Below are 18230 nucleotides of genomic sequence, written 5' to 3'. Positions count from 1 at the left end.
AGTGACTTACCATACTGGATTTGCGTACAGGTTAGTTTTACTTCTAATTAAAAAAAAAAAAATTGGGGGAGGTTGGTATAGCTCTTAAATGTGGTAAAGCTAGCTGGTATGACTGCAGACTCTTAACTAGTAGTGACACGTCAGCAAGTTTTTAATTGTACCAGACTAGTCTGATACGTTTCTGTTTTCGTGATGATGCTTCGGTATGTTCTGGCTACTGCACCAAACTACAGTAGACTGGGTGGCTCACGGTATATGTGTGCTCAGTCATGTCCAACTCTTTGTGACCCCATGGACTGTAGCCCACCAGGCTCCTCTGTCCATGGGATTTTCCAGGCAAGGATACTGAAGTGGGTTGCCATTTGCTTGTCCAGGGAATCTTCCTAATTCAGGGATTGAACCTGAGTCTCTTGCATCTCCTGCTTTGGCAGATGGATGGCTTATAAACAGAAATTAATCTCTCACATTCTGAAGACTAGAAGTCTAACGTCAGATGTCAGCCTGGGCAAGTTCTGGTGAGAGTCCTCTTCCAGGCTACAGACTGGGGACTTCTTGTATCCTCCCAGAGTGGGGAGCAGAGGGAGGAAGCAAGTTCTCTGTGACTCTTGTGGTGGTTCTTTAATTGCTAAGTCAAATCCAACTCTTTGTGACCCTATGGATTGTAGCCTGCCAGGCTCCTCTGTCCATGGGGTTTCCCAGGCAAGGATACTGAAGTGGGTTGCCATTTTTTACTCTGGGGGATCTCCCCCCACCACCCAGGTATCTACCCAGCATTTCCTGCATTGGCTCCGAGTTCTTTACCACTGAGCCCTCAGGGAAGCCCCTCTGTGACACTTTCAAGGACGTGAGTCCCATTCCTAAAGATCCCACCCTCATGACCTCATCTAATCCTAATTACCTCCCAAAGGCCCCAGACCTCCTAATACTGTGTAGGTAGGTTTCAACACATGAATCTGGGGAAGCATAAATATTGGGTCCTAACTCTACCCTTCATATCTTATAATTATATAAAAGTATTTTTACAAAATGCAAACTTCTATGTCATTCTGGTCTTATTAGCATCTAAATAGAACAGGTGTTCATTTTGCTGTAGAAATTAACCTATTAGACACCTTTACCTTATTTAATTTCTTCTTCCTCCTACATATGATTTTGATTACCTCCTCCACATACTGCTTAAGGATTGCAGGAGAAGTTCTCTCTAGTCATATGACAGTCTTCCCTGTCACACAGCAGTGGTCCTTGGGTGGTGGACACTTTTGTCCTCCAGGGACACTTGGCAATATCTGTAGATATTTCTGTCACACTGGGTTGGCGGGGGGGCCGGGGGCTTCTGGTATATAATGGTTAGAGACCAGACATGCTGCTAAACATCCCACAATACACAGGAAATCTCTTTACAACAAAGAATAATCTGACCAAAAAAGTCAGTGGTGTCATGCTGAGAATCTCTGCTTTAGATAATGTATGAAATCTGGTCTAGCTCATAAATTCAGTAATTCTTTCATTTTAATGTTGAGATAAATGTTTTGACCTTATGAAAGAAGTCCTGTCAACATTATAAAATATATTAAAGGTTCTCATGGCTTTTCTTTTAGAAAATAAGTGATATTTTCATATTTTGGGGTGAGAATTTTAATGTTTTAATATTCCTCTAAAATGTCTCTAAATTCTCCATGTTGCAAAATACTTAAAATCCCACACTTATATATAATAACTTGGGCTTCCCAGGTGGCACAGAGGTAAAGAATCTGCCTGCCAATGCAGGATTTGCAGGTTCAATAACTGGGTCAGGAAGATCCCCTGGAGGAGGAAATGGCAACCTACTCCAGTATTCTTGCCTGGAGAATCCCATGGACAGAGGAGCCTGGCGGGCTACAGTCCATGGGGTCTCAAAGAGTCAGACTCGACTGGGCACATACACACAGACATAGTAACTTAGTTCTTACTTGACTGCTAATAGACTAGCCACTTGAATAAAGACAGGCGAGAATAAGATCTTAATGTTAGATTGAGCGAATTTCGAGCAATCACATATAAGTAAAATCTTTCTGTTGTTTAAGGGCAAGAAGAAGTGGTTGAGTGACAGACTGTTAATTGGCTCTACCTGTAAGCTGGGTAGGAAGATTGGGCATGGGATGCCTCACCTATTGTATACTTCCTCTTCTGGGGATTATGACTGCATCCTGTCATGAAAGCATAAAGCTTCTGCAAGGTCTAGATAAAGCAACTTTCATAAAACCTGGGAATCCAAGCAATGGAAAGCAGCTTACGTGAGAGTTTCAGTGACTTGGATGGTGGAATATTCTCTAGGGTAACATGTCAGCAAACTCTCGCGTTCCTCTCATATCTCCTGCATTCCTGTGACAGGGTGGGAACTGTGAAACTTAACTCTGCCCTGCACTCTCCTCCCTCCGTTCACCAAACCAGCATGCACCTTGCTATTATGATAGCTACAGTTCTTTCCACCAGGAAATTATGTCCCTCTGCATGGAAAAAAAAAAAGTTTCAGAGTAACCCCCTCAGGAAATAAATTTATTAGGCTATTTCAGGTTAGTAGTTATGTATATTTTTGGTCAAAAACAGGGTGTTTTTAATGAGAGCTTGATTTATATTCAGATTGTCGAAGTAAAATAATCTTTTTCATTATGGTTGGTTCTGCATCTGTCTTCTTTTAGGATTGTCATTTTAAAGAAGGCTTGGCCTATTGTTTGTTTTTAAAAACAATTTCTTCAGCCATCCTTTTTTTCTCCCAGTTGTGTCTCACAGCATCCTGGGCTTGCAAGTATTACTCATGGGGTGCCCCGTGTCATAGATTTTAGGTTGGCTAGGTGTGCAGTCTACTTTGCCTCTGTCTTGGCAGATATCTCCTAAATCAATCACAGGGACCACTTTCTCCAGAATTATTGCTTCATTCATGACATGCACTACTCCTTAAGATTGGAATCCAAAAGGAAAATAATGAAAGTAAGTGTGATTTCTCTGTCAGTTTGTTAGCAGAAAAACTGAAATCATCTCAGAAATACGTTGGTTAAGGATTTCTTTTCCTTTCTTAAGATTTTCTTATTCTAACCTGCAGGCCAAGTAGAAATTAGGAGAGTTTTAAACAAGAGTGGTTGGCTACAACCACATTTTTCTCCCAATAACGAATTGCTTATGTGTTAGTATTTCATTAAAACATAAAGTAGCTCTGCCACCTCCTTTGCATCCTGTCCCATCATACCTGATACCAAGTTGCCACAAATTTTAGTGCCTCTCTACCTATCTGTATCTCTCCTATCCATACACACACACTCATGACTTGCATTTCATTAATTATATGATGATGTTTCTGATTTTATGTAACAAATTAGAGGCATATATTTTTGTTTGACATTATATTTTTACTACCTTTTTGCTTAATGAAGAATTTTATCAAACAATAAGTTTAGGGGTTTGAAGTTGTTTGCTGCTGCTGCTAAATCGCTTCAGTCGTGTCCGACTCTGTGTGATCCCATAGACGGCAGCCCACCAGGCTCCCCCATCCCTGGGATTCTCCAGGCAAGAACACTGGAGTGGGTTGCCATTTCCTTCTCCAATGCATGAAAGTGAAAAGTGAAAGTGAAGTCGCTCAGTCGTGTCCGACTCTTAGCGACCCCAAGGACTGCAGCCTACCAGACTCCTCTGTCCATGGGAGTTTCCAGGCAAGAGTACTGGAGTGGGGTGCCATTGCCTTCTCCACTGAAGTTGTTTAGGTGGTTTAATTTTCTCAATTTGCTCACTTTATCTCAAGAGTTTAAAATACAGACATCACAAGAAAGAATAGATTTTAGAAGCATCCAACATTTAATTTCTGCTAATTCATTTAAGGTAATGAGGAAATATACTTTACTTTTATGGAAGTATATGAAAGTAAAGGAATTGTCTGTTGTCTCTGCGTAAAGCACATATTAGTTTTAACATCTCTTTTACAAATTAGGGATGCATTTATAGCTTCTGTAAGGTTCCAGACTAACTAATTTTATGTTGCAGGAGTCTTACTTTAAGTACTAAACTTCTTTAATATTACCCCAATAGAAGTCTATATACAACAGCAGAATCAAGTTTTAATGATTTCAATGGGGAAGAACTACTTTTAAGATAGAAGATGTAACCCAAATGTAGATGCCTGTGGGTTTTACTTAAGACAGATGCTTTTGAATTAAATATGCATTAGAATAGAATAGATCAAAATGCAACTGCTTCTGGCAAATTCAGACCTGGGAAGCTGAGCCATCCACTGTGGACTGGCTTAGAAAATAAAAGAATATTCCAGCAAAAATAGTATGAGTTCATAAATCTTAGTCTAGCTGAAATAATTTATATTCCATTCCTCATCAAATCTTTTTAAAGCCAAAGATGTGTAAAAGTTGAAAGTAAATCCGGTCCACTTCGAGTGGAGGTATTTTCTCAGAAATTGATAACAGAATAGAAAAGTAAGTAGTGCTCTACTTTTTACATTATGCTGTGTTGTCATCAAAATGTCATGGAATCTCTGGAACTTTCCTAGTCAATCCGCCAGTAGAAACTGTCTTTAGAGTTTTACTGCTTATGAATAATCTAATGACAGAAGGGTGTCTTCAGGGTGCTTGTCCTATTAAGCATTACTTCTTCAATACAAGTAACAAAGGGAAACACACTGGGAAGTAGGGGGATACTTGACTTTTTCTAGATTATGTTCTTGAGTTTGGCTTCTACCCAGTCATAGAACTAAGTTTTATTAAATGTATTGTGAATGAATGTCATGAGTGAACTATATCAAATTCTGCTTCTTCCAAATTACAGGATATGTGTTCTGTATAATCAATATCAAACAAAGAATGCAAATAATTTTTAATTTGAAAGAGATTTTAGATGTCAGGCTGCAAATATTGCCAAATTTGTGGAATATTTTCAAGAGAAAAGAGGGCTTCCCTTGTGCCCTTTTCAGCTGGTAAAGAATCCACCTGTGATGCAGGAGACCTGGGTTGGACCCCTGGGTTGGAAGGATCCCCTGGAGAAGGGAAAGGCTACCCATTCCAGTATTCTGGCCTGGAGAATTCCTTGGACTGTACAGTCCATGTGGTCACAACGAGTCGGACACAACTGAGTGACTTTCACTGTCAAGAAAATGTCTCATGAAATTGCTACTTAGCATACACAAGCAGGGATGGAACTTGATTTTTCAGATAATGTGTAGGCTTGAGGAAATAGCCTTTGCCAGTGAAAGAAGAAGGGAGATCCATAGAGACCACGGAAAATAGACCCATTTGTTGTATATTCCCTTGTCATTGCTCAGATCATATATAAGAGATAATATTTATCGGGCACCAGATGCTGGGCTGATGGCTTTGCATATGCCATCTCTTTTAATCATCCTCATAGTCTTAAGAACTTTTTTACAAGTATTCTCTAAGCCTCTAACTAACTTGCTATGTTAGTTCTCACATAGGTTGTGAAGGAAAATTCAAAACCTGTATTATTTAAAAAAGCAAATAAGAAATTATTATTTATTCAAGAACAGACAAGATTGGGTACATTCAGGGCAGTATGGCCAGAGACTTATTTTTAAGAGCTAAATTATGAGACAAACATGACTTTTCATGTATTCAATGCCTAAATTTTATCTTTAGAGTTTTAGAGACATAAATAAAAGTATGGACTGGGAGTAGTTAGAAAAACATCTTCATGGAAGAATTGGGTACAGAAGTAGGAACAGAATTTGCATAAAACAAGAATGGAATTTCCCTCAAATTCATCCAACTTGAGGGAAATTGATCAACATAAGTCATGCCATAGAGACAAAGATCAGCTTTCCAAAGAGTGTATTGTGATCAACTGACTTACAAATAAATATCATTTTAACTTAATAGTTTATAGAGAAGAGTAGAAGGAATCTAATTTATTTAGCCCTTGAAAAGTCACAGAAAGGAATTTAAACTTTTCATGTTAGGCAAGTGAGATATTGAGCAGTAGAAAAATAGAGCTTTGGAAAGGGGATGAGCATGATAAATCAGTATTTGAATAGCACCAATCTGGAATTATATGGAGTCATTAGACAAGCAGGCCATGAAGTTTTAGAAACCTGGAGTCTAGATATTAAGTAGAAAAGGCAGGGGTCAGAGAGATGATAATGGCAAAGAAGTGGAATTGAACCCCAGAGAAAATATCTGAGAGAACAGTGGTCTGAGCTATCTGCCTGGACGTGAAGGATAAAAGCATAGTATGTGTTTTAGAAATATTCTCGGGTTTGTGTTTCCCCCTCTCCCCTACCCCTACTCCTCCTCTGTCTGTCTCTGTCTCTCTTCCCAAGACCCTCCCAGCTTCTCCACAGATGAGCTTTTATTGGGATCAGGGGCCACTGGTTAGGAAATACTGTTTTTGTCTAGGGCTTCGCTGCTGGGTTAGAGGGAAAAGTATCTGTCTGCAATGTGGGAGACCCAGGTTTAATCCCCGGGTCAGGAAGATCTGCTCGAGAAGGAAATGGCAACCCAGTCCAGTACTCTTGCCTGGAAAATTCCATGGATGGAGGAGTCTGGTAATCTACAGTCCATGGGATTGCAAAGTGTAAGAACCTAAGGTTTTCAAATGGTTTGGAAAAGTATTTTTGAGGGGCATCTGTTTCATAATCCTAGTTATGTCTGTTCTGTTTAAATAACTATAAATTTGACCATTCTGTGTTGTTTTATACAAGGGCTTTTCTAATTAATAGCAGAAGTACAGCCCAATATAACTAAGAATATCAGTCTATTCTCTTACCTAGGGTTAACTCTCAAGAACCCTCACTGGACCTTTCTTGCCCTCGCAAACACCAGGAGGGGTTTGACTCTCTGGTTGTTATTCTTTTGTTCAATTCCTAAATCATGTCCAACTCTTTCTGACCCCATAAACTGCAGCACGCCAGGCTTCCTAGATCTTGATAAGCTTTTTTGGCCAGGATGAGGCTGAGAAAGTGAAAACATAAAAGCAAAGTACCCCATGATTGAGAGACCTCGTAGTACTAGAAGTCTGGAAAAGTGGATTGTTGAAGCCATTTAATTTATACCCTTCGTTATGTTACACGCTGGGTCACGCACTATGTCCCCAAAATGTATGGTCTCTTCTTGGCCCTTAAATGGTGGATAATTTTACTACTTATCTTAACGTTGTTAGAGCATACAGAAATTTTGTCATGAGAGCTTTTAGAAATTCTTTTAGGCCCTCTGTATTTATCATAGAACTTTATATTTCAAGTTTCTTTTTGCTCTTTCCTTCTTTATGAGTTCCTTTATAATATATGCATCAAGATTTAGCTAAGAGGACTTCCCTAGTGGTCTAGTGGTGAAGACTCCACTCTTCCACTACAGGGGACTTGGGTTCAACCTCTAGTCAGGGAAGTTCCAAATGCTGTGCAGTGCAGCCAAAAAAAAAAAAATTGAAGGTGAAAATTTAGCTAAGATACTCAATTAGTAGTGGTAGTTTAGTCATTAAGTCATGGTTGACTCTTGTGACCCCATAGCCTATAGCCTGTCAGGCTCCTCAGTCCATAGAATTTTCCTGACCAAAGAAGACATACAGATGGCTAACAAAGACATGAAAAGATGCTCAACATCACTCATTATCAGAGAAATGCAAATCAAAACCACAATGAGGTACCATTACACGCCAGTCAGGATGGCTGCTATCCAAAAGGCTACAAGCAATAAATGCTGGAGAGGGTGTGGAGAAAAGGGAACCCTCTTACACTGTTGGTAGGAATGCAAATTAGTACAGCCACTATGGAGAACAGTGTGGAGATTCCTTAAAAAACTGGAAACAGAACTGCCATATGACCCAGCAATCCCACTTCTGGGCATACACACCGAGGAATCCAGATCTGAAAGAGACACGTGCACCCCAATGTTCACTGCAGCACTGTTTATAATAGCCAGGACATGGAAGCAACCTAGATGCCCATCAGCAGATGAATGGATAAGGAAGCTGTGGTACATATACACCACGGAATATTACTCAGCCGTTAAAAAGAATTCATTTGAATCAGTTCTAATGAGATGGATGAAACTGGAGCCCATCATACAGAGTGAAGTAAGCCAGAAAGATAAAGACCATTACAGCATACTAACACATATATATGGAATTTAGAAAGATGGTAACAATAACCCTATATGCAAAACAGAGAAAGAGACACAGAAGTACAGAACAGACTTTTGGACTCTGTGAGAGAAGGTGAGGGTGGGACGTTTCGAAAGAACAGCATTTATATTATCAATGGTGAAACAGATCACCAGCCCAGGTGGGATGCATGAGTCAAGTGCTCGGGCCTGGTGCACTGGGAAGACCCAGAGGAGTCGGGTGGAGAGGGAGGTGGGAGGGGGGATCGGGATGGGGAATACATGTAACTCCATGGCTGATTCATGTCAATGTATGACAAAACCCACTGCAATGTTGTGAAGTAGTTAGCCTCCAACTAATTAAAAAAAAGAAAAAAAAAAAGAATACTTGAAGTGAGTGAAGTCGCTCAGTCATGTCCAACTCTTTGTGACACCATGGTCTGTAGCCTACCAGGCTCCTCTGTCCATGGGATTTTCCAGGCAAAGGTACTGGAGTGGGTTGCCATTTTCTTCTCCAGGGATTGAGCCCGGGTCTCCTCATTGCAGGCAGACTATTTACCACTAAGCCACCCGGGAAGCCATACGTACTCAATTACATATGGTTTATTAAAATAAATTTTAATGAATATGCACTCAAAGGTGACAACAATGTTTTTGTCCTAAGCCTATTTTCTTTTTGACCTATGAGTGGTTTACTTAAACACTAGACATATGATTATTTCTTATTAGGTAAAATTAGAAAGCTTTATTAAACTGAACAACAATCTTAAGGTATAATCCGAAGGTGTGAATGGAATTGGTTTGGCTTAAGTAAAATGTAACATCTGTATCTCACAACTTCATTATAATTTAATGCTTTTAAGATACTTTACCTATTTCTAAATCAATAGTATTATAAATATCTTTCTCCACTTTCACTTTCTTATTCTAAATCAGCTGAATCTCTAAGCCCACCCAGTGTTTTCTAATTGCTTACTGTATTTCTCCTATCGGGATGTATAAGCAGTTTGTTAACCTATGTTTACTCTGCCTCTGACACTGCACTGCAAGTCCAGAAACCATCTCCTCGGGTAATGTTATATATAATTAGAATCAAATGCGTCCTAGACTCTGAATACTTCATGAAGAAATGAATTGATGTCATATGAATTTTGCTTAACACTAGTTATATGTATATTTTCCTTTATTTTCTCATTGCATTAAAATAATCTTTCAAGTCTTTTAATTGGAAAAGTGTTATTTTTAATTTAAATAGAAGCTAGTTAGCTATAAAATACTACTTGAAATATTTTTTCTATGAAATTGACTATTAAGAGATTGTTCCAGAAGACAAATTTTAGCAGTGTGTTTTTCAGAAATTATTTTAAAGTCACAAACTCCCTAAAAGAACCTATTTTAGTGTGGCATCATGATGAAAAGAATGTTATCTGTGGTAGTATGCAGATCATGAAAACTACTGTTGTTTGTTTATGGTTAAGATCAGTGAAGTGACTCAACCTGTTGATTTTTGCTTCCAGGTTGTCATCCCATGCTCATATCTGAGTTATAAGGCACTTTCAAATTTTTCTAACTTGTTTTCTCATACTAACTATAATTGTGAACATCTGTGTATTATTTGCTATTTGAGTAAAGGTTTTCCCTAACCAAGGGATTGCTAGGTTTAAAACTAAAAAAGTTCTCTTTCTAAAATCATTCAAGTTACCTATACATTTTAGAAACTATGAGTGAATATTTAAGAGTTGCATCACTTTAATACCAGGAAATTGCTGAAGGTCTTGATTCTGATGTGGTGTCCCTCCCTACATCTTTTGAGGACGCCATCTAATGTGAGGGCCACAGCAGTCTGCAGGATAAGTGTCATCACTCCTGCTACAGAAGGAGCAGGGGCTGACCTCAGAATGAGCATGCCATGGCTACTTGGCTTCAGGCTCCTTTTCTTTCCTTTGTTTCTTGTTTCTCAAGCAGACAGTGAAATAATGTTGAGATTTCAAAAAGAAAGTTGTAAACTGGAGATATAGTGATAAATTTATATGATAAATTTATAGATTCAACGTGATTTTATTATCAAAAATGTGGTTTTTAATGGAACTGTTGGAATGATTTCTAAGTGTGGTAGATGCATTATTGCATAAGTGTTATTGGACATTTTGCCTTATTTACCCTTACCTGTTTCATAGATATAGGAATTTTTCTAATGTCTGAAGAATTACTGAATTCCTGAGTCAGAATTCCAGAAGAGATTTCTCTTTTACCTGTGTATTTTGCATTGTTTATATGAGTGCTATTTATTCAAAGAAGTAAAATGCAACCTGATGATATAATTTTAAATTGCCTAGTAGCCACATTTAAAATATACATATATAAATACACATATATATAAGTAGGTGAAATTAATTTTACTTATATCTTCTATTTAAACTCACATAACCAAAATATCATTTCAACATGTAATCAATACTACAAAATTGTAATATATTTACCTTTCTAGGTACTAATTTTCAAAATATGGTATATATCTTATACTCACAGCCCATCTCAGTGGAGACTAGCTGTGTTTCAGGTGCCCATTAGCCAGTAGCTAATTGAACAGCATAGGCAGGCCTGTATATTATAAAGAGATATAAATAGATCTGGTCACTGGATCTGCAGCTTGTATGACACTGCCCTGATACAAGGTGTTCCCAAAAATTAACTAGAGGCTTCTTAATTGTAGGAAAGAATTTATTATTTTGTATCATCAAAATTTTGTATTATCAAAATACAGAAATGTTTTATATTCTATTCCAAATAATTGAAAATATACCTAACTTGCAAAAGTAAATGTTGTACTTTACAGAGAGGAAGGCCCTGGAAAATATCAAAGAGGGAGTCTTGAAAGTCAAAGAAGAACCATCTAAAATACTCTCTGGAAATAAGTTTCAAGATCGGTATTGTGTTTTACGAGATGGGTACATCCTTCTTTACAAGGATCTGAAGGTATTTATTTATATAGTAGTTGAATATGTGTATATTTTTGTGTGAGTTAACATTCTTATTTCACACCTCTAACCCCTTGTCTCCTGGAGTTCAAGGCCTATAGTAAATAAACTGCATTCAACCTCTGGGATGCTGGCAGAAAGGTAAAATCACATAGTCACTATGTAGAAGTTTTGGGCAGCTTTTAAAACAGTTATTCATTCTGACTAATGATCCAGCAACTCTGTTCTTAGAGCACTTGTTCAAGAATATTCATAAACAGCTTTCTTCATAAAAGCTGAAACCTGGCAACATTCCAAATGTCCATCAATGGGAGAATGACATATTCAGACAACAGAATGCCACTCAGCAATAAAACTGATGAATGTAGCAACATGGGAGGATCTTCAAATCCTTTTTGAGTAAAAACAGTTTAAAACAAAATAGTACCATATGAGTCTATCCATAAACGTTCCAAAGAGAGGCAGAATCCTCTATGGTGATGACAGTCAGAAGGTGTTTGCCTGGGGTATGGAATAATATTGGTACAGAAGCACAGAGATACAGTCAGTAAGGTGTTTTCCAGGATGACAGAAATAAAGTTTCTCTATCCAGCTTTGGGTGTCTGTTACATGGGTATGTACAGTAACATCTCTACTTCCTTGAGATTCAAGCAATATCCAAGCAGTTATTTTGAATGTGGAATAACCACAGGACCCAAAGATGCTTTTCCCACTGAAATATAAAATTCACTGGAATAAACACCACTTGCATACTTCAGGTGTATGGTGCTTTACTCTGTTGTATTTTGGAGATCTATAAAAAAGGACCAGACTAGCAACATGTCATTTAATATTGTTTTGAAGGAAGAGTTACTAAGTAGCTTTCCAAAGTTACACAGCCCCATTTTGCTGTGGCTTTTATTGAGCTCTCCACACACTGACCACTGTCTTATATGTTCCTCCATCAAGGAAGCCTTCAGGTGGGCAGAAATAAATCTTAGCCTCCTATTTTGTGGATCCATTTAATGTTCATATTCTTCAAGGACAGCAGAATGTCCAGGCAGAGAGCTAACAAAACAGCACTGAATTCTGCAGCCCACATCCCTCTCTTCCAAGAGCTGTATTATACACTGGAAATCCCACATTGTCGTTCCTGCTGATAGAGTTGGTGGGGAGTCTGTGTAGGTATCAAGTGATTGTTATCATTTATTATTGTTGGATATCATTATTCACATTCTTCAGTGCAGGAAGAGTGAAGTTTGCAGAAATAAGGCACTTAGGAATTCTAAGTTACGTGAAACAAACACATCACATTTTTTAAAGATTGATTGATTGCTTTTGTGCTGGGTCTTCGTTGCTGTGTGAGCCTTCTCTAGTTGTGGTACGCAGGATTCTCATTGTGGCGGCTTCTGTTGTTGCCAAGCATAGGATCTAGATGCTTGGGCCTGGATAGTAGTGGTGTGTGGGCTCAACAGTTGAGGCTCGTGAGTTCCAAGGCGCTGGCTTAGTGATTGTGGCATAGACGCTTAGTTGCTCTGTGGCATGTGGGATCTTCCCAAACTAGGAATCGAACCTGTGTCCTCCATACTGGCGGGTGGATTCTCAACCACTAGACCACCCAGGAAGCCCCCAGCACATCACATTTTAAAGTTCATGAACTGTAGGTTTGTGTTTGTGAAAGGAAATGCTAGACCTCACAACTGAAGTTCCAGTCGTCTAAGAACTGAATCTGGTTGAATTCTGTTTGGGTTTCTTCAGTGAGTCATCCACCTTCATCTTCCTTAGACTCATTTCCTTCATCCCCTTCCTTCCATTTTTATGTTGGTTAATGGTCACCTTTGTAGCTGGATATTTACTTAGTGTACTTTAAAATCATCCTGGACATTTTAGTTTCATTAAGGAACTGACACTCCCACTGTGTAGCAACAGACAGTTCTAAAAACCACTAGTATCAATAGCAGTTGATACTAGTCATAATGGCCCCAATGAACATTCAAGTGGTTAATCCACAAAGAGCAGAGTTCTGTACATTTCACTTTTCTCACTTTATATTTTCAATAATCCTATAAAAGTAGTGCTATAATTATCTCCCTTGACAGATGAAGAAATGGACTCTGCCAAGATATTACATGACTTGCTCAGGATCACACAGCCAGTAAGTCATAGAGTCAGAATTCACTCCCTGGTGTCTAATTCTAAAGGTTTTATGCATGGACTCACTAAAGAAAAACGTTTGTATTATTTTAGCCTGATGTTTTTTCTGACAGAATGTTACTTAAAGAGGATAGTGTTTTTCATTTTAATAGTACCAACTATTTTCAAATATGACACTTCATACAATTCAGTTTCTTATAATGTTTTTCCCCAAGCTGGTGTAAATTTAAAAATCTGCCACAAGGAAGCCTGTACATGGAGATATTATATTTTTTGAGATGAAATGACTTTATAATTGAGTTAAAGAATCTCATCCCTTAACAGAATGATTTTTAAGAATATGTATCTTTTTGAAAGGATCATTCTGCTTAATCTAAAATAATTCATACAAATTGGTAGACAGTAGTAGGACTGAGTGCTCATCTGAAAGTTTTTTTTTTTTTGACATTTGAAATATTTTCCCCATGTTTATTGAAGTATAATTAACAAAAATTGCATTTGTTATAAAAAATATGATGCTTTTGATATACATATACATTGTGAAATGATGACCACAATCTAAGCTAATTAATTAATGAATTAGTAGTCATTACCTTATATAGTTTAGTGTGTATTGTGGTAAGAACATTTAAGATCCACTCTCTTGGCAAGTTTCAAGTATACAACACAGTGCTATTAACTGTGGTCACCATGCTATACTTAGATTTCAAGGACCTATTCTTTCTGCATAACTGAAACTTAGTACCCACTTATCAACACTTTCCCACTTCTCTCAGTCCCAGTTCCTGGAAACCACCATTCTACTGCCCGCTTCTTTGTGAGTCTGACTTTTTTAGATTCTGTTCAATACATGTAAATGAGATCATATAGTATCTCTCAGAGTGTTCTTTAAAGACACTGAACATATTTTGTTTCTATCACAGTGACCTCAGGTTATGGAATTATAGTATTAACTGTTTGAAAGTTGTCTTTATGCATCTGTCAGAATCAATTAAAGCGACTGATAGTTTCATTTGCACAGTAAAGCAGGCAGATGAGGGACTTATGGTTTTCCTTTAAACTCGAACCACTATTATTTTCAACATATGGTGTCATTTTGTTGGTTATTTCTGCATGCTGTTGGTCTTTCACTTTTAATATTGATGGCCAAGTCATCAGCAATGTTTGCTTTTCAAATGAGTTTACAATAAATAATCAATAGTAAAAATCCTCAAACTTACCTGAATACAGATTTGGCTCTGGTTTTGACAGTTGCCCTTAATATATGTGTGCTTGTATATATTTAGAAAATGATTTACTGAGAAGGGAGCAGAAATTACAAATTGAAAAGTATATTTAAAGAGACTCTGTGTTAATTAGAGATAATTTATGAATGCTCATTAACAACAAATTAGAGTAATACACAGGGGGAGATCTATTTTGTTTTGAGAGTTTTTCCTGCACAGAAAATATTAATTAAAATGTTTTCAGACTTGATTTACATAAAAGGTGAGAAGTTTCAAAGAATATTACCATTACACTGTTAATGGTGTGAAAAAAAAAGCAAATGGGGAGGGGACGGATGTTAAAAGTTACATGCACTAATAAGCAAATTCTTCTTAGTAACAAGGATAATTTTTTAAGCACACTAATTTAATTGGTTCAATTAAAAATTTTACTTTGAAATACAGTGCCTGAAGCAACATATTACATACTTTATAACACTTGAACTTTTTGAAGAAATTCTCCAGAAAGCACACATACCGAAAGAGTTGTAATAAACCAATAGTAAAGTTATCACGGTAAATGAGATTTCTCTTAAAAAACTTTGTATTAGGATCCTAACACGTCCTGCTTATGCTTATTCATTTTGAAGATTGAAACTGAAAAGGGTTTCTTTCGACCATGGCTGAACTCCCCTCAAATTATGTCATCGGTGTTCTCTGCACAGGATAGAACATAAAGTAATGAGCTCGAGTGTCCAGAATGGCTTGGCAGTCAGTTGTATCACTTCAGACTCTCAATCTATTGCCAACAGTATTTGAAAATGTAGGCAGTCCTGGGCTTACCAATGTCCAGTATAAATAAGACTGTTCGTGCAGAGGTAAAGAATCCACCTGCCAATTTAGGAGACACAGGAGATCCAGGTCTGATCCCTGGGGTGGGAAGAGCCCCTGCAGGAAGGCATGACAACCTGTTCCAGTATTCTTGCCTGGAGAGACTCCATGGACAGAGGATCCTGGTGAGTTACAGTTCATGGGGCCACAAGGAGTCAGACACCACTGAGCGCCTGAGCACACACGTGCACACACCTGGATCAGACCCACGTGCTTCTCATTCTCAGATGTGCAGGTCCCTTCTCACCTGTCCTGCCGGAACTGCAGCCTCTCGCCTGGCTCTGCTGCTGCCTCCATTGGGATGAGCCCAAGGGACCAGCTGTCTAAGCAGTCACGGCCCTGAGGAGGGACGTGAACCTCAGCTATAATCTGACTGAACCTCTGAGGAAGGTGTCCAGGGGTCTCTGCTACCCTATACACGCCTATCTTCTCTCCTTGACTGTTTCCCGTGTAGAAAACTTACTGCCTTAAAAAACTACCTCACTCTTCCATATCAGTCTTAAAGTGTTATTCCTTAATATTCAGTAAAGTAGCAGACTAAAATACCAGTACCCCAAAACCAACACATAAAATGCCAGAAAAATGACCTTAACAAGAAGAGGCTGACATGAAGAAAGCTACAGAACTACACGAATAGAAATGGGTGAAAATTAAAGTCTACTAATATTGATCTGTAGGTTTAACGTAGTTATTAATGTTTTCAAAATCCCAAAGAGAATAACTTTTAGAACTTGGAAGAAATGATTTGACAGCTCATCTCAAAGGGTAAACAGATAGGAATACTTACAAACATTTTAGAGATATAAAAGGTAAAATAACTGTTAAGTATTTTGCACCCAACTGTTTATTCATACAATAAAACTAAAATAGCTTAGATCATATTGTAGCATAAAAATGAACAGAGATAGCAATGGTAACATAAAGTGAGGTTAAAAAAATGTAATGGTTTATCATAATTGTTTTGATAACTGTCATAAATGCATGTCCAAAGAAAATTTATATAATAAGTTGTTTTGTTGTTCAGTGGCTAAGTCATATCTGACTCTTTGCGACCTATGGACTGGAGCCCGCCATGCTCCTCTGCCCATGGCATTTCCCAGGCAAGGATACTGGAGTGGGTTGCCATTTCCCTCTCCAGGGGATCTTCCTGATCCTGGCATCGAACCTGTGTCTCCTGCATAGTCTCCTGCCTGGGCAGGTGGATTCTTTACCCCTGAGCCCCCAGGGAAGCCCAATTGTTAACAAAAATTTTTCAACTTAAATTCTCATCTATTCTGTGTGTAAAATATACCAGATTGATAAAAGAATTAAAACTTGACAAATAGCAACCCTTCAAGTTCCATGGCTATGCAACTGAGTATTTATCAGCTATATGGGAACCCTTTAAACTGGAAGCAATAGTTCAAAAGAGATCAACATACTTGACTTTATAAAAATAAAAGTAAACAGTGACCAATTAGTGTAGACTATTTCATTTAAAAAGATAAGGCAATTTCCTATTTGGTATATAAAGAACTAATGTCAGTAAGTAAATGCATAAATAAAGGGATAAATTGTTTATCAAGTCAACTGCTAGCAAATGCAGAAATATACATTTAACTGTAAGTAAATATACCCTATCAATTTTGCAAAATCTTAAATCATGTTCCTAGCCTTTGACCCTGTGATACCATTTCAAAAAATCTAGCCATACAGGGGGGAAAAAAAAAAACCAAAGTATTTTTTAAATTATGTGTCATGATAATAGCAAACTCAGTGATAAGGGTGACTAGGGATAAATTCACCATGTAAATTTCAAACCTTATCATCGCTGCCACAGAGAACACTGGTCACCAGAGCATCATCCATGACCTTCTTCCTGCTCACTTTTTTCTCTACATTTCCTCTACATTCTCCTAACCTGTTTTCTCCATGGAAACCAATTTTTAATTTTATAAAAATTTTATAAAAATTGCCATATTTTCCACCCTTTACGCTTTCAAATTCAACTGCTTTCATAAGGAAAAGACTTTATAGTAATAGTTTAACTTTTAAAAAAACTTGACTGATTTGAGCTATATAGGACTCTAACAACTTGTCTATCAATTTCTATGAAGCAATGTGTTCTAAATTTGTAATAATAGCTGTAATTTGCTCTGTGCCCTTAGTATTTGGCTATTTACTGGACTAAACTCTTTAAAAGCACTTTTCTTATTTACTTTGTACAATAACCCTTCACAGTAACCCTTTATCATTTAATCTTCATAATAACTCTATGAGGTAGTCAGTATATTTATTATTCCTGTTTACAAATAAGATACAAGAGCAGAGAGCAGTAATGAGAGGGTAAGCTAGTAGGTAGCAAGCCAGATTTGCACCCAAGACCCCCTGCTTTTAGTTATACATGCTGTCTGCCTACCAGGTTGAAAAAAGTGATTTCCTTGAAAATTTTTAGGATATTAGGAAAGCTTTTCCTAAGTATTATTTTCATGGCTATTATCTTTATAAAATCTATTGCAGGCTATCCAACAATAATATATGTATATGCTTTGATATTACATTAGAATATAATGATTTAAGTTTTGCCTCTGTCAGATACTTTTCCTGATGGTTTAAGGATTTGAATTTTTTCATATTAATCAGATAAATATGTTGGGATGTGTACAGAAAATATATAATTGATCTAAAAGCAAATGTATATTCTTTTTAATTGTCTCCTTTTGTGAGTTATTAGTGAAAATTTTCAATATGGATATTTGAGATAGTTTAGTCTATGCCTACATAGATTTGTAGTTCCAAAAGCCAAAAAGTATAGAAAGTCATAACTCACTTGGTGGCAAAACCTGACCTACACCAACATGAAGATATTTGTCTTAGTCTGTTCAGGCTAACTACCATAGACTGGGTGGCTTATAAAAATAGAAATTTATTTCTCCAGTTCGAGAGGCCGAAGGCCT

At 37.5% G+C, this 18230-nt stretch overlaps 1 protein-coding gene across 2 annotated transcripts in view; it reads left to right on the top strand.

Moving 5' to 3' along the window:
* The window catches only part of ARAP2 (ArfGAP with RhoGAP domain, ankyrin repeat and PH domain 2), a 186895-nt gene that overhangs the window by 147696 nt on the left and 20969 nt on the right, over nt 1–18230 (top strand). For both annotated transcript variants that reach the window (XM_065907507.1, XM_065907508.1), the window contains one exon: nt 10924–11063. In XM_065907507.1, the coding sequence (XP_065763579.1) occupies nt 10924–11063 (140 nt within the window). The remainder of the gene's footprint in view (nt 1–10923; nt 11064–18230) is intronic.

This window comes from Muntiacus reevesi, chromosome 16 (assembly GCF_963930625.1).
Source record: "Muntiacus reevesi chromosome 16, mMunRee1.1, whole genome shotgun sequence".
NCBI classification, from domain to species: domain Eukaryota; kingdom Metazoa; phylum Chordata; class Mammalia; order Artiodactyla; family Cervidae; genus Muntiacus; species Muntiacus reevesi.
This window is presented reverse-complemented; position numbering and strand designations above follow the sequence as displayed.